Consider the following 19290-nt stretch of genomic DNA (forward strand, 5'->3'; position numbering starts at 1 on the left):
AGCGGTGTGGTGATTGTTACAGCTTCTGGTCTTCCTCTCATCCTTTTGAATATATTCTAAATCTCAAATGAAACTCAAGTTCTCATCTGTTTTAGACAAGGTGCATATCTTTAAGGCACTAGAATTTTAAGGTTTGTGTATCTCGAGCTTAATATTGTTATCGTTTCGGGTTCTTTAATCTTCTTTGAAGTTTTGGACGAATGTCGAATGCCGTGTGGTCTCCAGCATCCAGGAAACAGCATCGCCGATAAAATTGGATTTTCATTTATTGGATTGGATTCGATATTCACTGTAGTGCACAACCGAATATTCACTGTAGTGCACTGTAGTCCATTATAGTACAGTGTGGAGTATTGGTATCCGTTGAGCTATTCGAAATATTATTTTGAGCACACCGGATTATTGGGAATCCAAATCCAGAAATTCAATCATGAAGGAGATTTGTCAATCTTGCAATTCTAAAAGGATTCGGTCGGTGTATCTGAACGAATGTCAGGTTCCAGAAATTGACTTCTTAAAAGTAGTCCAAGTAGTAGATTTTTAACTAACCGTATCTTGCGCGAGCTAATAGAGGTATTGGCAAAAATGATTTTTCTCGTACCTTTGGACTATAAAGGACACCGAGAGTTTTTCATTGAAGATCACATAAAGACTACAGGTACTGATCCTTTTCCTTCTCCCGAAATTGCCCTATGGCTGTTTAAGTGGTTGAATATTAGCTTTTTGAAAGGTTCTTAAGATTGTAATTTGGTGTTCAGTAATTTTGAGTCAGGATTTTTGAACTGAATATTTAAAAAGCCTTTTAAATTCGCTGGATAGACTCCTATCTTGAACCTGTAGGACGGGGAATGGGATGACGACTTCCCTATTCCACCTGCCGTTAGATCAGCCATTTTCTTTAGGTAACTTTGATTCCTGGGGACAATTGAAGCCCGGAGCACGCTTAAAGGCTTATCCGCCTCTTGGGAGGCACGGAACAAGCGCACTCCCAGGTGAAATGTATGTATGTAAGTGTGACTCTCACAGCCACTTTGAAGTAGTCCTGAAAACAAAAGGGGATATATAACCGTCGTATTCATGGCGAACAATATTCCAGAAGGACAAATTAATACTGTGGGGTGAAAGCATTGTTACTGTTGATTTTAATCGTTACAATCAAGAACAATTGAATAGCGTACATCAGGAAAAATTAATAGCTACAAGATAACAGTGCTTACGAATAAAACGATACAGTAATCAAGCAAAACTTCTACGCATGCAACATGTTTCATTAACGTTATGCATTTTTTCTGCACTTCTATTCTATATTACTGTCACCGTCCTGTACAATGTTCTCAACTGTAATCATAGTTACGATTCCTTTACTTCTTCCTGATGCGATAGGAAAAACGGGGTTTTGAAGGACACTCCCGCAGTAACAAAGTACCGCACGGAAATATGGAAACTACGGTGCATTTGGTTGAAAAGTTGTAACCGGAATAGCGCACAATGTAAAGAGTGAAGAAGAAAAGGTGCCAAAGTACTGCCGGATGCGATGGAATCGATGGTAAGTGGCCAATTCGGCACGAACTTTGGTCATATAGATAAAACTTTGTCTACAACCGGCAGGTCCGCCCGAAACCGATCGATGTGTGTGGCGCAAGGTGAGAAGTTGTGAAAATGTTCACCGGTGCGAGTGTGTGCCGTAAAGTTGTCGCCCGAAGGCAGTGGAACATCGTTGTGACACATGTTGATGGACACGTGTGTTGAGCGGGGGGTGGTGAAAATGATCGAAAAAGTTGTGAAGTGATGTGTTTCTTTTTAAGGTGAGAAATCACTAAAAAGTTATTTGCATTCGTTTTTTCTTTTACCCTATGGTGCTTATTCAACCCCCTTTCATGTGAGGATACATGAGAGCATTTTAATTTGTAAAATTAGTTCGAGATTAAACTATCAATTTTCGAAGAGACGATTATGAATACACAGCTTAAGCTGATTTAATTTTAAACTCGTTTGCCAAACAACGGTGTAGGAACCCGCTACTAAGTAACCAACCGTCACATTTAAGTCGCTTTAAACCACTACCCAATTTGTTGATTTGAGTCGAAAGAAGACACAGAAAAAAATGTATATTGACATTTTCCACGCTTTCCACCATGTCTGCCGTACATTTCCCATAGAGGCCAGTGTCTCGCCAAAACTCATAACTAAACTTGTTTTTTTGTTCTTTGCATTTTTGGTTTCAACCCAATTCGTTTTTTTGTTGCCGCACTTCATGTTGTTTTCTGGGCTGTTGTCAGTATTCTTTCGAAAGTGCTTCCGGTGGCATTTTTTTTAAATGCAAATATTTATCATTTCTTTTTTGTTGCTGTTTGCTCGGCATCGTTGCCGTTTCCTTCTTGTTTTTTTTTTGGTTTCCTCTGCTGTCTGCTGTGCCGTCAAAATAGCAAAACAAAATCGGTAGAACAAAAATAAAACTCGGAACATCCCTTTTGCCAAAACATCCTTCCCGACATGAAAACGTTATCTGTTGGTGGCGTGGTTTATTCGCTTTATATACGCTTCGTTTGAGCTGATAGTCGGGAAAATCACACGGGTTCCATTGTGTTTTTTCCATCTAGTGCGGTAGCATCGCTTACCAAATGTGAGATAAATTGTTCTTGTACTGTCAAATAATTTAGTGATCTATGGTGGGATATTATTAAATAGTTCTACTTATTATATTCATAATCAAATTTTATTATATTGAATAATTATTATATTTAGCAATACGGCCTGGCCGTTCCTGAGTAAATAAATAAAAAAAAAAAAATAATTATTATATTTAGTAGATAAACATTTTTAGCTTGCACATTTTTAGCTTCTACATTTTTAGCTTGCTTATTATATTACAGTAGAAATAGTATTCTTCACATAATGGATGATTACCAGCGAAATGGTGATAAGTAATATAATGTGAATTATTTATTGTTTGCCTCAACGAGCTGTACAACAAGACTTAAACTAAAAATTAAAAATGACAAAGAGTCTCACAAAGTAGACTAATCCTAACAAAGAACTTTCTCTGGTCAACACTCAAAAAAGAGTCAACAGTAGAAGGAACATTAGGAAGGAGAGTGCGATGAAGAAACACGAAAATGAAAGGAAGAAATAAAAAAGGAGTAGTCAAAGAGGTCAGAATATACAACGAAACTAAGAAGGCCAGAAAGGAAGGGATCGATTACGGGATGGCGCGTGCGACGTGTAGGGATATGAAGAGGAGCTAAGGATCCTGGAGGCCACATAGAGAGCAATAAGGGGAAGCAAGGAAGGCGCATCAATTGTCAACATAGTAGCCTACGAGACGCAACTTTAAATCCAATTCAAACACCTAAACACACTCCTGTTGACCATCACAGAGTAAAGGAACAAAAATGAATATGAATTCAGTGCAGACAGCTTCCAGCCGAAAACTTCGCATATGTCCTTCGAGATACGAGTTCAATGATCCAGCGACCGAACGGGAGGAAAAGTGTCAATTGTTGGAGGAGTTCGAGCGAAAAATGGAAACTGTGGTAAAACGTGACAAGCTCCAGCGAACGATGGACCGCACGTTGTCTCCCAAGCTGAACGCAAGGACGCAGCGTTGCATAAATGCGGTCCCGGCTGCGATTCTTCCCGCTTCCGTCTTTCACACCCACAAGGGCGTCGACACCGCCAGTCTATCGGGTGAGTTTGGTACACGAGCGCCAGACCAACCGGCGACCCTGCAGGTGACGATAGAGCCCCGGGCCAAACCACGAGCCCTGCCACCGAGGGTGGAAAATTGGATGGCAAACTTTCTCCGGAAGCCGACGCGCGAACGCGTCCGGTGGCATTCGAAGCTGCACGAGCTGGTACCACGCTGCTCGGACCGGCCACCGTCGGAGCGGGTCGAACAGCTGATCGACGTTGGGGCGGAAGATTTTGTCGCCTGGCTCAACACGCTCGGTGCGGAACGGTCTAGCCTGACGACGGACGTCGTGAAGGGACTGTTCTCGATCGAGTCGGCCGACGAAACCTCCCGTGCGCTCATCATTGCCCCGAAGGAGATCCATGCGGTACCGGGACAGATAGCGGCGGAATGGAACGTACCACAGCTGGCGCTGGAAAATCGTATCGCCCTGCTACGACACCAAGACCGGATGCTGGCCGAGCGTGGTACGAAGCGGACCGCTTTTGGCCGGGGACTGCCGCAGGAGTTGCGTACCGGCTGGGTACCGGACGGTGCAGACGGCTGGGACGTGGAACGGCCAGACGTTCCGGACGATTTGATGAGCTTGAAACGGTTGTTCCGTGACATCTGGCACCTGCGCTCGGTCAAGTATCTGGTCGATTATCTTGCCGAGCGACCGGCATTACCGCGTCCACGGTTTTTGGAGGAGAAGGGTCTATTCCAGCGGCAGGATGTCGTTGAACCGGTTCCGTTCTACAGGAAAGTTCTGTCACAGAAAGCTCTCGCTGAAAGCATTAGGAGATAGATGAGCGCTGGTTTGGCGAGTGCTGGAATAGGTTGGGATAGGTTGGAAGAAGAAATGTATTAAATTGAAAGCAGACACATTATAGGCAATCAGCTTGTAAGTTTTTCACAGGATTGCTTCAAGAAGAAAGAATTCCAGAATTTTCAAGTTCACAAATTGTAGTTCCAATAAACAAGATTAGTTTTCCTCTGCCTCCAAATAATTTAAATTTGTAGCTAGCGTCTCTGAGGTTGTCCGAGGGTTTAGAGCTAGTGGAGCTGTTCTTTCATTCGACAGAACCGGTACCGAATCTTATCCTACATAGGACTGTGAATAATCTATTATGATTGAGTAAAAACAATGAAAACCAGAATTGGAAGGGTCTGGAGACTTCCTACTTCTCGGAAACTTCTTGAGCTGCGTGTTACCATTAAGGATTTAATCTTCCTGAGCAACGGAAACGAGTTTGGGCTGTGTTTTTCATTTAGTTTCCTTGTGCATAAGAATAAGTTCCAATCGCTCCGGTACAGGTTATGTTTTTACAGGTGTTGCAACTTCTTTCGAAATCGGTACGGTGGAATCCTGAACAGGACCAATTGATAGCTCTGGGACTCACATCCGCTAGCCTCAAGTGTAATGTTTTGAGAGGCGTACTTCAAGGGACCGATAATGCACTTATGTTGATACCATTTCTATTTTTATTCCTCTCCAGCAACATTTGAACCATTGCCTGTTGGAAGGACCATTTAGCAATGCAGATTTTGGATGCACTTGAAACCCGTTTCGAACGCGCTGCATCACTCTAGTAATTGTATACATTTGTTTGCCCATTCAAATGTTGAACCGATTTGTTTCGCTCGTCCCGTAAAGACACCCATTGCACGTGTGCAGATGGAGGCAGCACAAAAGCGCATCAAACATGCTCAACGGTTTGCAACATTGCACATAATTTGAATATGAAACGGAACGTCCGGCCCCCCGAGTACCCGGGTTGGCGTTTTGTGTTTGACAAACACCCGGCCGTTCGGTCTGGGCCGCCGGTCATGCATCATCAGGTGGCTACGGTCGAATTATGTCACCGTTTCAACGCAAAACGATTGGGCGGCCGTATTCCTTCCGATCGATCGATACACAACAACTCGTGCCCTAGCCGTTGACTTCTACGGTGCAGGCGGTGTTTGTCCAGCAACAGAATGTGCAGGTTGAGGTGCACGGTTTAACCACATGCGGCTGTTTAGATCAAACAAATTGCTGCAGTTGGGCGACACACACACACACACAGGCTGGCACTTCGACGAGCGCACTGATTTGCATGATTCCCGTTCCACGTTGCATTCCGATCCCGATCATCCATTCGTGTTCGTGTTTATGCCGTTTATTGTCACAGCAAACGTAACGGATGTTGTTGGAAACAATAATTCAACCATTTTTCGATTATCTTTTGGAGCGTCAGACCTTTGTTGAGCCGTTGTCTTGTCGTATTTAATACAATGCATGACTGTCGTACGGTGGGTTGTATTATTTATGTCCGCATAACGTTTGTAGTTCAATGAATGTTTTGAGTTGCACATTATTGTAAGGTAGCACATATTAGACACTGCTTTCGTTTAAGGTAGCCTAAACAAAAATTTACATTATTTTCTTTCGGTAATTTTCGGACGGTTTTGTATTTTTTCGTGTATCGGTTTATTCATATACAAATCATATTAAGGACATTTTATTTTGCATTTATTTTGATCATTTGTGAAATGACGATTCTAACTTATATCAGTGGTTACAACACTTTTTCCTAGTTTTCCATGAAGCTGCCTAGGATACACCACGTGCCTTTTCCTCCAATACCTCATGAATTGGGAACAAGCGGCCTTTTGCTCCTAGCTAAACCATAAGTTAAGAACTATTTTGTGAAAATTGATATCAAACTCATACACTTCGTACAAACCATAGGAAATCTTATATACTGGACGCAATTTATCAATGTTACAGTTGTGTATTCTCCAAATTGATGCAAGTTCTTCAGAGAAATAGTGGATATCCAGAATTCAAGGTATATTAAAGAGCCCGAGTCCGAACATCTACCGACCTTCCCTACAAGACGAGTAGACATGTTGTATAGGGCGCTTATCTTTCAATGTTCATTTGTGAAGAATATTTCTATATTAGCTTTATGTGTGCGAGGAAACTCTTATATAAAACGTATCATTTTTTACGGTTTATGACCAGTTTGCCGAGACCTCAGAGTTCAGAGACCCAAACAGGCGTGTGATCGGGGTACATAACTGTGCCTGTACTGTGATACGCTGTGCGCATGAGAAATCGTGTGAAAATCCTTTGCTAGCTCTCAAGGCCTTATTTAAAATGTTACCATTAGATCCGCCACTGGGTTGATGAATGTAAGTCTGGAGCGGTAGAGCTGAAGACTATAGCAATACAACGAGTACAAAAGATTGCGAGAGCTGAAGAATTCTAATCATCTTGCATTCGAAGGCACCGCCAGATCCAGTACAAAATCCCATGACTGACTGATTATCCGGATGTGTGCTAAAAATAAGTTCACACGGATAAGTCTAGACGAACACCAGTTGGAGTCGATTAGCACCGTGGAAGTGACTCAGAGGTTCCGTGAAGTGCTTACGCTACAGTCTTTGAATTATTCGATAAGCGATAAAGAAAGCGACTATACAATCAACAACACCATATTGAGTCATAGGATTCAGTGGTGGTGGAGCATCGGAAATTTGCGATATGATAACAGCGATGCCGAAGATATTGAAGGGCAAGAAAACGATCCCATTCCACCCTAAGTCATTGGACAAGTTGGTTTAATACTGATAAAGCGACACAAGTGAGCACTTTTGCTGTGAATTTATTAGAGCGTTTGTGCAAATTCTTAGCGATTCGCTAATATAACGACCATCCCCGTTGTGGCAGATTCTAGAAGGTAAATTGATAGCAACGTGAATCAGTGCAGTGAGAACTTCAACCTGCTTATAGTGGACTTTCTAACCATTTTGAGGTATAAATTCTTGCAACAAGTTTTCCAATTGCAAACATTTTCTGGATTTCTCTACATCTCAATTGTGAGAAGCACATGTTGTTGGAATAGTCATAGTTTAATTAATACATTTCGAGAGACTAATATTCATGTGGGTTTCTCTTCGTGCTTTCCTTCTTTTAGTGAAACGATGGCAGCGGAAGAACAACAGGTCGGAAGCCGATCGGCGGCAGCAACTTGTGGCCTTGAATACCATACCGACGAGTCTTTAAGCTCGCGAGTCGAGAAGATATTGAACAACAAGTTGATGTCGGACGTCACGTTTATCGTTGGACCCGAAAAGCAACGAATCTACGCAAACAAGGTGCATTTGGTGACGGCGTCCGAGTATTTCTACACGCTGTTTTATGGGAACTTTGCTGAGGCAAAGCGCGACGAGATTGAACTTCCGGATGAAGATCCGGAAACATTTCTAACGATCCTGCGTCTTATTTACGGCGCGAAGGTGGACATCAATTTCGAAAATCTTCGCGATATTTACGAGCGTATGCAAATGTACCTGCTATCGACGGAATACTACAAACAATTGATAAGTTTTCTGATGGATCAGATAGTCGACAAGGATACGGCGATGAAGATTTTCCGAGAAAATCATCACTACAAGTTTCAGCTCGTCGAAGATGCATGCTTGTCGTATATTCAAAGCAATCCACTGTATTACTTTGGAAAAGAGGATGTTACTACACTTGAACGGGAAAGACTGCTTAAGATCGTTCGCTTACAAAAAATTAATTGCACTGAGGAGCAGTTGCTTGAAGTACTCAGAAAATGGGAGATCGCAAATCCCGAATCGGACACTAAGGAATTACGGAAACTTGTGAGCGGAACAACACGTGCATGCTATTCCCATAAATTTCCTCTCCTTTCTAATGCGACGTTAGTACACGCTGCGGTAAATTCTTTTACTTCACAATTTTCATTGAAGCTCACATCACCAAAATCGGTATCACTGTACGGAATAGGTGTATACCTAGTGCCTACTGATGATGATGCGTCAGTTGCACTCGGGATTCTAGATTCCAATAACTACACTGAAATCTGCAGCTCGAAAGTCGTAGCAAGCCGCATTTCCTGTATGGAGATAGTGGATTTGATGTTTGAAGAAATGGAGTTAGTAAAAGGCAAACCACAAAGTTTTCGTTTAACAATCGAAAACAGCAATAGTTACATAGGTTTAAATAAACACTGTGGTCATAGTTCTGTGCACGATAAAATTAAAATTGAAATATCGTTTGGATCCCCTCAAAACCAAAGTTTCGCTCATTTGTGGGTCAAGGATTCGAAATGCGGTGTGGGAACCCATCAAGCGCCGCTGTTATGCTGCCAGAAAAGCTTTAGCAAGTAAACCATGGGCTTGAGATTGTGTGGTCGGCCTTTTAGCCATAGATGCCTGTAACATAAGCCAATTTGTTCACGCTTCATTCTGCACATGCTAAAACTAATCTGTTAAGAAAAGATGTACGAGGAACAGGATAATAGCAAAAGCCAAACGGACCGAATTGTTCGCTACGCTGTGATAATGGGAGCAAACGTAATGTGTACCTAATTTTCACAAGATCCAGAGAAAATTTTAATAAATAAAATTCTTTATTTAATTGAAATATTCTTTTTCTTTATTCCTCATAACACGCGAGAGAGGGGTCAAAGAGCGATGATGAATGATATGCACAGGGCATAAATGACCAGCAGACCCAGCAGCTGCCAACGTGTGGAATACGGAGGCAGAGGTGAGGCTGTACTTCGGTACACTTTGCGCATGCATAGTGCGCAATCGTGTGACAGTCTTCTGTAGCCGCATTACTAGTGAAACTCGGAAGCTAAACGGCTGAATGCGCCAAAGTTCTGCTACAACTCAAGACCACGTTCGCAATATGGTTGACGAACGTAATACGATCTCGAGTGGATGAAACTGCCAAGATTTGTAACCCAATCTGCCCGGTTTAGGCGTGAGCTCCAAAGACTACAGTTGTAGGTCGTCATGGATTACGGGAATGGAAGAAGGAGTGTACTTATCGGAGTCACAGTAAAATTGAATTGGATGAGCACCACTGCTAAAGACGTTTTGATCGTATCGTGACAACGATAAACAGGTGCAATGAAGTGCAAATTAAATATTGCTATGATTAGTGAATTATGCGCAAAGCGATACAGTAAGTGACAATAAAATCAGTAAAACGATACTGAGTCACAGGCTCGAGTGGTGATGAAACATCCCAAAATGCGATTTGATAACATAAATGATGTTGAACGCAAGAAAACGATTTCATTCCACTCTAAGCCATAGCACAAGTAGGTTCAATACTGGTTAAATAACGCAAGTGGTGACTTTTGCAAAGTGCAAATTGACAGTGCGTCTGTGCATGTTCATTAACTTACTCTAATAGAAATATAGAAATATATTAGAAGGTAAATATATAACAACGTGAATCAGTGCAGTGATAGTTTCAACGTGTTGCAAACATTTATTGCTCTGCGCTACGTTACGATTGTGAAGGGCGCATATCGTTGGGATAGTCATAGTTGCTCATTTGCAAAGATAATATACTCCTGCGTGTTATTTATTCGGTTCTAGTGAAAGTATGGCAGAGCAAGAACAATCAACACATGAGATCATGATAGCAAGAAAAATCAAAAGGCAGCTTGCCAAAAGCCAATTAAAAGAAATGCACGGCATTGAACATGAGGATTGTTTAAATTCGCGCATTGAATGGATGGTGAACAACAAATTCTTTTCGGACGTAACGTTTATTGTTGGCCCGGCAAAGCAACGCATATACGGACATAAGCTGCATTTGGTGACGGCGTCAAAGTTCTTCTACACGCTGTTATTTGGGGACATGGACGAAATGCAACTCGACGAGATCGAACTGGAAGATGAAGATCCGGAAATATTTCTAACGATCCTGCGTCTTATTTACGGTGCGAAGGTGGAAATCAATTATGAGAACATGCGTGATATTTACGACCATATGAGAATGTACCGGTTGACAATAGAGTACTACAAACCGCTGATCGATTTTCTAACAGATCAGATAGTCGACAAGGATGCGGCGATGAAGGTTTTCCGAGAAAATCATCACTACAAGTTTCAGCTAGTGGATGAACTATGCATGCCATATATCCAAAGCAATCCACTGTATCACTTTAAAACAATTGATTTTACCCAGCTTGAGGAGGAAAGATTGCTTAAGATTGTTGGCTTGCAACAAATCAACTGCACTGAAGACCAGCTGCTTTGTGCAATTGACCGATGGGAAAACGCAAATCCCCAGTCGGACACGAAGGAGTTCCGGAAGCTTGTGAGTGAGAAAAAACGTTCCTACTTTTCTCACAAATTGCTTTTGCTTATTTCTGCGGTTGAGTATGCGGAAATAAAAGGGGATGGCAGTTTTACTATAAAGCTCAATACACCGAACCCGGTATCAGTGCATGGTATGGGCGTATACTTACTACCTACTGACTATGATGTCTCGGTGAAACTCTACCTTCAAGGTGCCGATGAAGTTTATAGGGAAATTTCCAGTTTAAATTTCGCACAACGGTACACTACCTATACGGAAGTGGTGGATCTAATGTTCGAAGAAATAGTGTTTGTCATAGGCATCCCACGCAAGTTTCGCTTGCAAATGCAGAACAGCAAAGGATTTATTGGTGTCTACGCGAACGTACAACCCAAATCAACACACGAGAAAATACATTTTACCTGTGGAACGCAAGGCGAACACGCCATCGCTCATTTGTGGATGAAGTTTCCAGTGTGCGGTTTGAACGAAACCAAACCAAAGATTCACAAACCTTTGTGCTGTCAAAAAAATAAAAAAAAAGTCTAATTAAGATTTCTTTTTGCTCAGCTAAACATTTTATGAAGTATGTAATAAAGAATGAAATTAATAAATGTTGAATATGCTATTCGTAGTTTGCTTATATCACGTCTGGAGGGTACTTCCCAAAAGTAAAGAGCCTCTTTTTTTGTCAAACGCGATTGTACATTCCGGCTGTGTCCACGGTTGGGCCAGATATTGCTGGGGATTCGCTTCGACAAGCGTCTAAGTCTAAGCCAGCTCTGGGGTCTCTGGCAGGAGGAGACTATCCGCGACCTTCCGCTTTGAGTTGTTAACAACAAGATGTGAAACTGGCAAGAAAACCAATGAAAAACTTTAAAAAATCACTGGAACTACTGGACTATTGTTAGCGCAACAAGAAAAACTGAAGAATATCCCATTTAGAACGACTAGTCTTAGAAAGTTGACTTAAACATAATTTATAACACCGAAGCATACCGGATTGTTCCGCTCCGGCAAATGGTCGGATCAACCAATCTCTAGTTCACACACACACACACTTGCACGGAGCGCACTTCTAGAGCCTGGTGTGGGTAAGGCGCGAATCACACAGTCAAGCCTCAACTGCAAAAGAGTCTATTCCTGGAAACAATCGTTCTTATTGTCGCTGGTACACACAGGAACAAAAGATCGAATTCGTAGGAAAAGGCTACTTCGATAAACGTCGAGGCTGAAACATACTCAAGCAACTGTTGGACAACGCTAGGGAACGGTCTCATTCCACTCTAGACCATCGGACGAGTCGGTTCGTTAGCGACTGAAGTGCGCAAGTAAACACTCTTTCATCATCTCCCTTCGGCGCAAAAGCAACTCAGTAGTGCGTTGTGCGTTTAAGCACGTTGATCAATTTTCGCTAATACAACGCATTAGTTAATTGTGGCTCATTCTAGAAGGTAAATTGATTACAACGTTAAAAAGTGCAGTGCAGAGCGTATAGTGCACGTGTGTATAGTGGAAATTCCAGTTAACTATCGTACAGTTTCGTTACTATTAGTGTGGTTGTAGCAATTAGCAGTTTTATTTAACACAACGCTTGCTATTCGCTGAATTGTGCCTAAAGTAGAGCACAGATCTTTGGGATAGCCATAGTAGAATTACGACATGTAATTATTTATACGGGATTCTTTTCATCTTGTTTTAGTGAAACGATGGCAGCGGAAGCACAACAGGTCGGAAGCCGATCGGCGGCAGCAACTTGTGGCCTTGAATACCATACCGACGAGTCTTTAAGCTCGCGAGTCGAGAAGATATTGAACAACAAGTTGATGTCGGACGTCACGTTTATCGTTGGACCCGAAAAGCAACGAATCTACGCAAACAAGGTGCATTTGGTGACGGCGTCCGAGTATTTCTACACGCTGTTTTATGGGAACTTTGCTGAGGCAAAGCGCGACGAGATTGAACTTCCGGATGAAGATCCGGAAACATTGCTAACGATCCTGCGTCTTATTTACGGCGCGAAGGTGGACATCAATTTCGAAAATCTTCGCGATATTTACGAGCGTATGCAAATGTACCTGCTATCGACGGAATACTACAAACAATTGATAAGTTTTCTGATGGATCAGATAGTCGACAAGGATACGGCGATGAAGATTTTCCGAGAAAATCGTCACTACAAGTTTCCGCTCGTCGAAGATGCATGCTTGTCTTATATTCAAAGCAATCCACTGTATTACTTTAGAAAAGAGGATGTAACTACACTTGAACGGGAAAGACTGCTTAAAATCGTTCGCTTACAAAAAATTAATTGCACTGAGGAGCAGTTGCTTGAAGTACTCAGAAAATGGGAGATCGCAACTGTACGGAATAGGTGTATACCTAGTGCCTACTGATGATGATGCGTCAGTTGCACTCGGGATTCTAGATTCCAATAACTACACTGAAATCTGCAGCTCGAAAGTCGTAGCAAGCCGCATTTCCTGTATGAAGATAGTGGATTTGATGTTTGAAGAAATGGAATTGGTAAAACTCAGATCAAATTTTTTTCATTTAAGAATCGAAAACAGCAATAGTTGCATTGGTTTAAATGAAAACTGTGGTCATAGGTCTGTGCACGATAAAATTAAAATTGATATAAATTTTGATTATACGAGGAACATGCAAAAACTAGCACTCGCTCATTTGTGGGTCAAGGATTCTAAATGTGGTATTGGAACAAAATTGGTTTGAAACTAAATGTGGTTTGGCGCTAAATTGCTGCTAATTTTTAAAGCGGAAACTAATTTGTATCAGAATTTTATACGCACATTCAATATTACATTCACTCTACTATGTCAATTTTGGAAAATATAAAATAGGATTACGATTGGATTAAATTTAGTTTGCGATCACTTGGAATACATCCGAAACACGGGACTGCATTCTAGGCATGGTAACTACTAATTGATGATGATGATTACCATCTCTTACCCACCAATCGAAGAAATCGGCTTTTGACGTTCAGTGATCGTAACATATTCAAAGCAATGATCACTGAGAATCATCAACATATTATTAGAACGGCTTGACTTTGGGAGATGATGAAAGGTCGCAAAATCGCAAATGTGTTAATGTGTTTCAAACTTGTATCCGGCGGATTGACTGTTATTGGATGCATCGTTCTAGGTTCTCTTTTGTGTATGGCCAATTGATAGTTCTGGAAATCCCGTTTTGTTCTGTGTACTGGTTGGCCACAGATCTTTCGTGAAACTGATCTACTGCATAATTCATAAAGTTTACAAATAATCATAAATATTGTAGCATCGCATCCACAAAATAGTTCTGAGTTAGTGGACAAACAGGTAGATAGACAAGACAATAGCAAACGGCCTGACCGGATTGTACTGTTGGTTTGAAATCACGTCAATCTGTAGGACATTTAAACCTATTGCAATCCGCTGGAACTAAATCTCAATTTAAATGGAATGATATCTATTTAGTCTATGTAGGGAAGCCTCAGATTAGGCTAGGCTAGCGTTTTATATTCCATTAGCCAACTTCAGAAGCCGAGAAAATTACAAAATCCAACTTAATTGTTTTGTGCAAAATTAAAAGTTTTTTCGTTGTTTTCTTTAATGCTATGTTAAAAATCTGTTCTAATATTTGTTTTGGTTTTTATTTGTACATATTGCTAGAGAATATCAGTATAAAAGATTATTTTTGCGTTAGAATTGTACTGGATGTTTTAAGCTAGTTGTGCTTGATGCAATTGTCCACTGATGGTTTGAACACCTCAGAAGCCGTGCTTAATATATGGCACGCTTCTGATTTCAGAGCATTACTTTCCGTGGGGATTTTTTTTTATTTTTCTATACATGTCCCCCCACACTTGCGTGGAACTACCGTAAGTTTTGCTTCCAAAATTTTCTGACTCATGTGTCAGACCTTTGAAAGGGATTTTCTTTATAATTAATTATAATCTAAGCAGTAACGCTACACACAAATGGCGCTTTGTTAGATGCATCCATGCCATGATTTCTCGCTGTAAAATGAATAACAAGCATAACAATAGCCAAATAAAATGATGCAATATTATCAACAGTTGTCCATGCCACAATTTGCACCCAGTTTAAATAATAAAACTATCGGATGTACACTACAAGATCCCACTTTCAGTACCAACGTCAGCACCGGAATGAATGATCGATCCATTAGCAGTATAATTGGTTGGCAAGTGTTGCTTGCATTCGGTCTCTTACTGCAGACGGGGATGCCATTTCTCTACCAGCTATCGAGCGTAATCGCACAAGGTAGCGTACAGCTATGCAGAAGGTGTGATGTGGAAATTTCAATTTCATCGCACGACACAAGCTGCATTGAATCGTTGCAACCGGCACCGGCATGTATGCACCGTTTATGGCGTTCGTGTGAGGGCTTTGGGCACTGGCCCGGAAATTCGATAACGCTTTCCCCCAAAAAAAAGGAACCCCTTTCTATAAAGTGCGAGACACGAGGAGATTGTTTTCAAACGTGTCAATCACTTCGACCGTCGGTGTGCAGTGCCGATGAAGATAACTGAATTCGGCAAATCCAAAAATAAAACAAAAAAAATGCAAGTTTTCGCAGAAAAAAAAACCACACACACAAAATAAATAGTTTCACGCACTGTTTTTGAATCTGTTTCATTTTTTTTTTCAAACCAATCCCCTGTGTGTCTTATGTGGATAAATGTTCTCCGCTTCAGTTTGGTTTTGTTAGCTAAAGGCTTCTGGAACGCGTTTATTTGTCATTCACTTGGCACAGCTAGTAGATTCTAACAAACGGCATATTCATCAGGCGCGTTTGCTGTAGCGAGATAAATGGCTTCAACATAATGCACAATTTGTATCCTTTATTGAATTACCACCGCTTGCTGCACACACGGTGCTACGCTACATTCGTGGGGGAAATAAATTGACCCAGTTAAGAAGTGTGATTGCATCTTCCATCTTCTATTAGATAGATGTACTTAGGCTAGTATAAGCAAAGGGGTAAAATGAACACTGATTGGAAAGATTGTTCGGAATTTATTGAGGAATTCAAAAAACGAAGAGGATATAGGTATTTTTATGTAACTGAGTTCGAGATACTCAAGTAAACAAATCTATAGCAAGAGCGATTACTAAATTTGAATGAAATCGCACGTGGATTAAAATTGCACACAATTCTTCTGAAATAAAAGTGCTGAATAAATCAAACCCTTTTCCACAATTAATCTATTAACTTACTTTGCTTACCTATTAGGTGATACAATCGAACTAGTTATCGCTTCGCGGTCATGTCCTGTTGCAGGAGTCATCTAAACCGCTCACGGTCATGTGCCGTCGTCAGCCAATCCATTATCCCGCCCTTTCTGGCGGACGCCTCAACACCATCACTTCATCTCAGTTTGGGCCTACCTCGGCCTTTTCTGTCTATGTGGACGACCGAAAAGGACCTTTACAGCCCGGGTCGTCCGGTGTCATTCATCTCCAGGCAGTCCCCGAGATACGCGGATTCAGAGACACGCGGTTTTTTGGAAATTTGACAGCTGAGCTAGTTAATAGCACAATATCTAAGCACAAAGGTGAAAATTGGTCGAAAATACCTTCCTTTCTCATGTGGAACATTTGGTTTTATTTGATTTTAATGTTTTCTTTCAAAAAGTCGCCTGATTTGCGGAATAAATTAAGTGCAGAGAAGGAATCCGACTCGGTGACTTTGACGTCTAAACGAAATTGCACCAGGATTCGACTTACGCGGAAATTCGAGAAACGCGGATTTTCCACGGGTTATATCGGTCCGCTGTAATAGCGTATCTCGGGGGCTGCCTGTACATAAAATTGTTTTCCATAAAGAAGAAAACGGTAATATAATTTTATATCAAGTAAATCATGCATAAAATTGCAGAAGAATTATAAAATGCGGAAAAGTATCAATTTATCATCAATTTATCAATTTATAATAATTTAATAATTGATCATAATCATTTATCATAAACATAATAATTTATACAGACAGAGAGTGTTTGAAGTGCAGTAAAGAATGATGCGTTCGATTTACAACGAGAATTTGGAAAAGCGATATTCAATGAAGTTCTAGAAGTTATCATATGAAGTGTCATACGAAGTTCGAAGATCCATTTTCTTCCATAGAGTTGGCTTTACGGGTCGCCATTATTATACGTACATCTGTAGCGTTGTGAGAAGTGTACGCCCGACTGAAAGGAGAAACCCTTAACATCGGAAAATGGATCAAGACAAAGTACTTCTTCTTCTTTTTCTTCTTGGCCCGCTCATAGTTGAGCACGTCGTGCTGACATGGCCAGGTCACCAATCCGTTTCCAGGAAACTCGGTCCTGGGCTGCATTCCTCCACCCCCGGCTGCATCCGATCTCCGACAGGTCTAACTCCACTTGATCCAGCCAACGAACTCGCTGCGCTCCTCTGCGCCTCGTGCCGAACGGGTCACTGGCGAGCACCTTCCTGGTGGGGCATGAGTCCGGCATCCTCATCACGTGCCCCAGCCATCGTATCCTTCCGGCCTTAGCCACCGTCAGGATGTCAGCTCCGCCACACAGCTCAGCTAGCTCGTGGTTCATTCTCCTTCTCCACACTCCCTGCTCAAAAATACCGCCAAAGATAGTCCGTAGCACCCGCCGCTCGAAAATGGCGAGAGCGTTGGCGTCCTTCGCCCGTATTGTACATGACTCATGGCCATAGAGGACTACCGGACGTATCAGTGTGCGATATATCGTGCATTTCGTGTGTTGCTGGAGCCTTCTGGACCGCAGGAGTTTGTGGAGCCCGTAGTATGCACGATTTCCCTGAACAATGCGCCTTCGGATTTCGCTGCTTACGTTGTTGTCCGAAGTTACGATCGTGCCAAGGTAGCAGAACTCCTCTACCACCTCGAGATCGTCGCCGTCAACTGATACTCTGCTTCCGAGTCGGGTTCTATCACGATCAGAGCCTCCGACAAGCAGGTACTTTGTCTTCGTCGCATTGATCCTCAATCCAATCCTAGTGGCCTCGCGTTTTAGTTGGGTGTACGCCTCGCACACCGCCGCAGATGTCCGTCCGATGATGTCGATATCATCCGCGAAGCCTAGGAATTGGAGAGATCGGGTAAAAATCGTGCCCCTGATGTCGAAGCCCGCGCTTCGCATGACACCTTCCAGAGCGATGTTGAACAGCAAACAGGAGAGTCCGTCACCTTGCCTCAGACCCCGGTGAGATTCGAACGATTCCGACAGCATGTTCGACACCCTCACCTTGCACTGCACCCCATCCATAGTGGCCCTCAACAGCCGTACCAGCTTCCCAGGGAATCCGTACTGCTGCATGGTGTTCCATAGCTCTGTCCGATCCATAGTATCGTAGGCCGCCTTGAAGTCTATGAACAGGTGGTGCGTAGGGATCTGGTGCTCTCGGCACTTCTGGAGGATCTGCCGAAGAGTAAAGATTTGGTCGGTGGTCGATTTGCCTCCAACAAAACCCGCCTGGTAGTTTCCGACGAAATCAAAAGTAGCTGCTTGTCGAATACTCTGACCCTGATAGTGTCTGGCAATAGAGGAGTTCGGTTATCTTCGGTTAAACCTAACTTCGGACAACAATTTGAGCAACGAAGTCCAGAGGCTCAAAATTACTTGGGATTCTAAAACTATGACGATTCAAAAGATTTCCTGGAGGAAATTTCCTCCAGGGCTATGAGTCTTGAACTTTACTGGCAGAGAATGCGATACGCGGCAGTAGTTGTGGACTGTGTTTGACGTTATTTGTGAGCAGAGCGTGTGACGAAGGAGAAGGAATATAATAGTGGTTTGTCAAATAAAACGGTAGTATTTTATTTTTTTTTCTTATTAAGAATACTAAATAATAATAAAATATCAAACTTATCGGATATCTGTCCTAAATATAAGCGGTGGTGAGTTTCAAATAATGTTTTTTTTTTTAATTTTTAATTACATAGCATGTCTAATTTGCATATTTTGCATTTTATTAATTTCTGATGTGCAAACGATGGGCTTTGTTGGCTGCAATCGCATGCCTCAATGTTTGCCCACGGTACACATCTATCGATACCATCGCTTGTGCTGAAGCATCGGCACGGGAATTGGGGTTATAATATTATAAAAATGTCCGCTGTGCTGTCTCAATATAGTGGTTGATTTGTTTTCCACCTAGCAGACACCGTGCGGTTCTTTCGCAATACCACACCCATCCCCATCATGTATCGAGTGCTAGAAGTGCCACCCGGGATCAAACTGTGTGTGAATGTGCGAAAGAAGCGGAGAAAGAAAGAAAATACCAAAAAAAAAAGACCCAAGTTAAGCATATTTTGCATCCTAACGACCGCAAGGCGTTGGAATGGGAGCGCAGGGAGTAATGTGCATGTGGCCAAGATTTATGGAGCTTTCACTGTGCCATGCGTACCACTTTTTTTTTGTTGCGCTTCCGCGTGGTAAAAGCGGAAAGTGAACACATACACGCGCTGC

At 42.1% G+C, this 19290-nt stretch overlaps 3 protein-coding genes and 1 pseudogene across 3 annotated transcripts; all 4 read left to right on the forward strand.

Annotated features, from left to right (window-relative positions):
• The first annotated feature begins 3398 nt into the window (after positions 1–3398).
• LOC128305190 (uncharacterized) lies at positions 3399–4478 on the forward strand. Its single transcript, XM_053042524.1, has one exon. The coding sequence runs from the start codon at positions 3399–3401 to the stop codon at positions 4476–4478; it is 1080 nt and encodes a 359-aa protein (XP_052898484.1).
• Positions 4479–7642: 3164 nt separating this feature from the next.
• Positions 7643–9042, forward strand: LOC128304055 (BTB/POZ domain-containing protein 6-like). Its single transcript, XM_053041179.1, has one exon. It carries the CDS (start codon positions 7643–7645, stop codon positions 8855–8857), a length of 1215 nt encoding a protein of 404 aa, XP_052897139.1. The 3' UTR covers positions 8858–9042.
• A 1133-nt stretch (positions 9043–10175) lies between these two features.
• On the forward strand, positions 10176–10911 carry LOC128302867 (kelch-like protein 7). The gene is made up of 2 exons (XM_053039715.1): positions 10176–10811; positions 10891–10911. The coding sequence occupies exons 1-2, from the start codon at positions 10176–10178 to the stop codon at positions 10909–10911; spliced, it is 657 nt and encodes a 218-aa protein (XP_052895675.1).
• Positions 10912–12094: 1183 nt separating this feature from the next.
• Positions 12095–13526, forward strand: LOC128302869 (BTB/POZ domain-containing protein 6-like; annotated as a pseudogene).
• Positions 13527–19290: the final 5764 nt, after the last annotated feature.

The sequence above is a fragment of the Anopheles moucheti genome, chromosome 3 (assembly GCF_943734755.1).
Source record: "Anopheles moucheti chromosome 3, idAnoMoucSN_F20_07, whole genome shotgun sequence".
Lineage (NCBI taxonomy): Eukaryota > Metazoa > Arthropoda > Insecta > Diptera > Culicidae > Anopheles > Anopheles moucheti.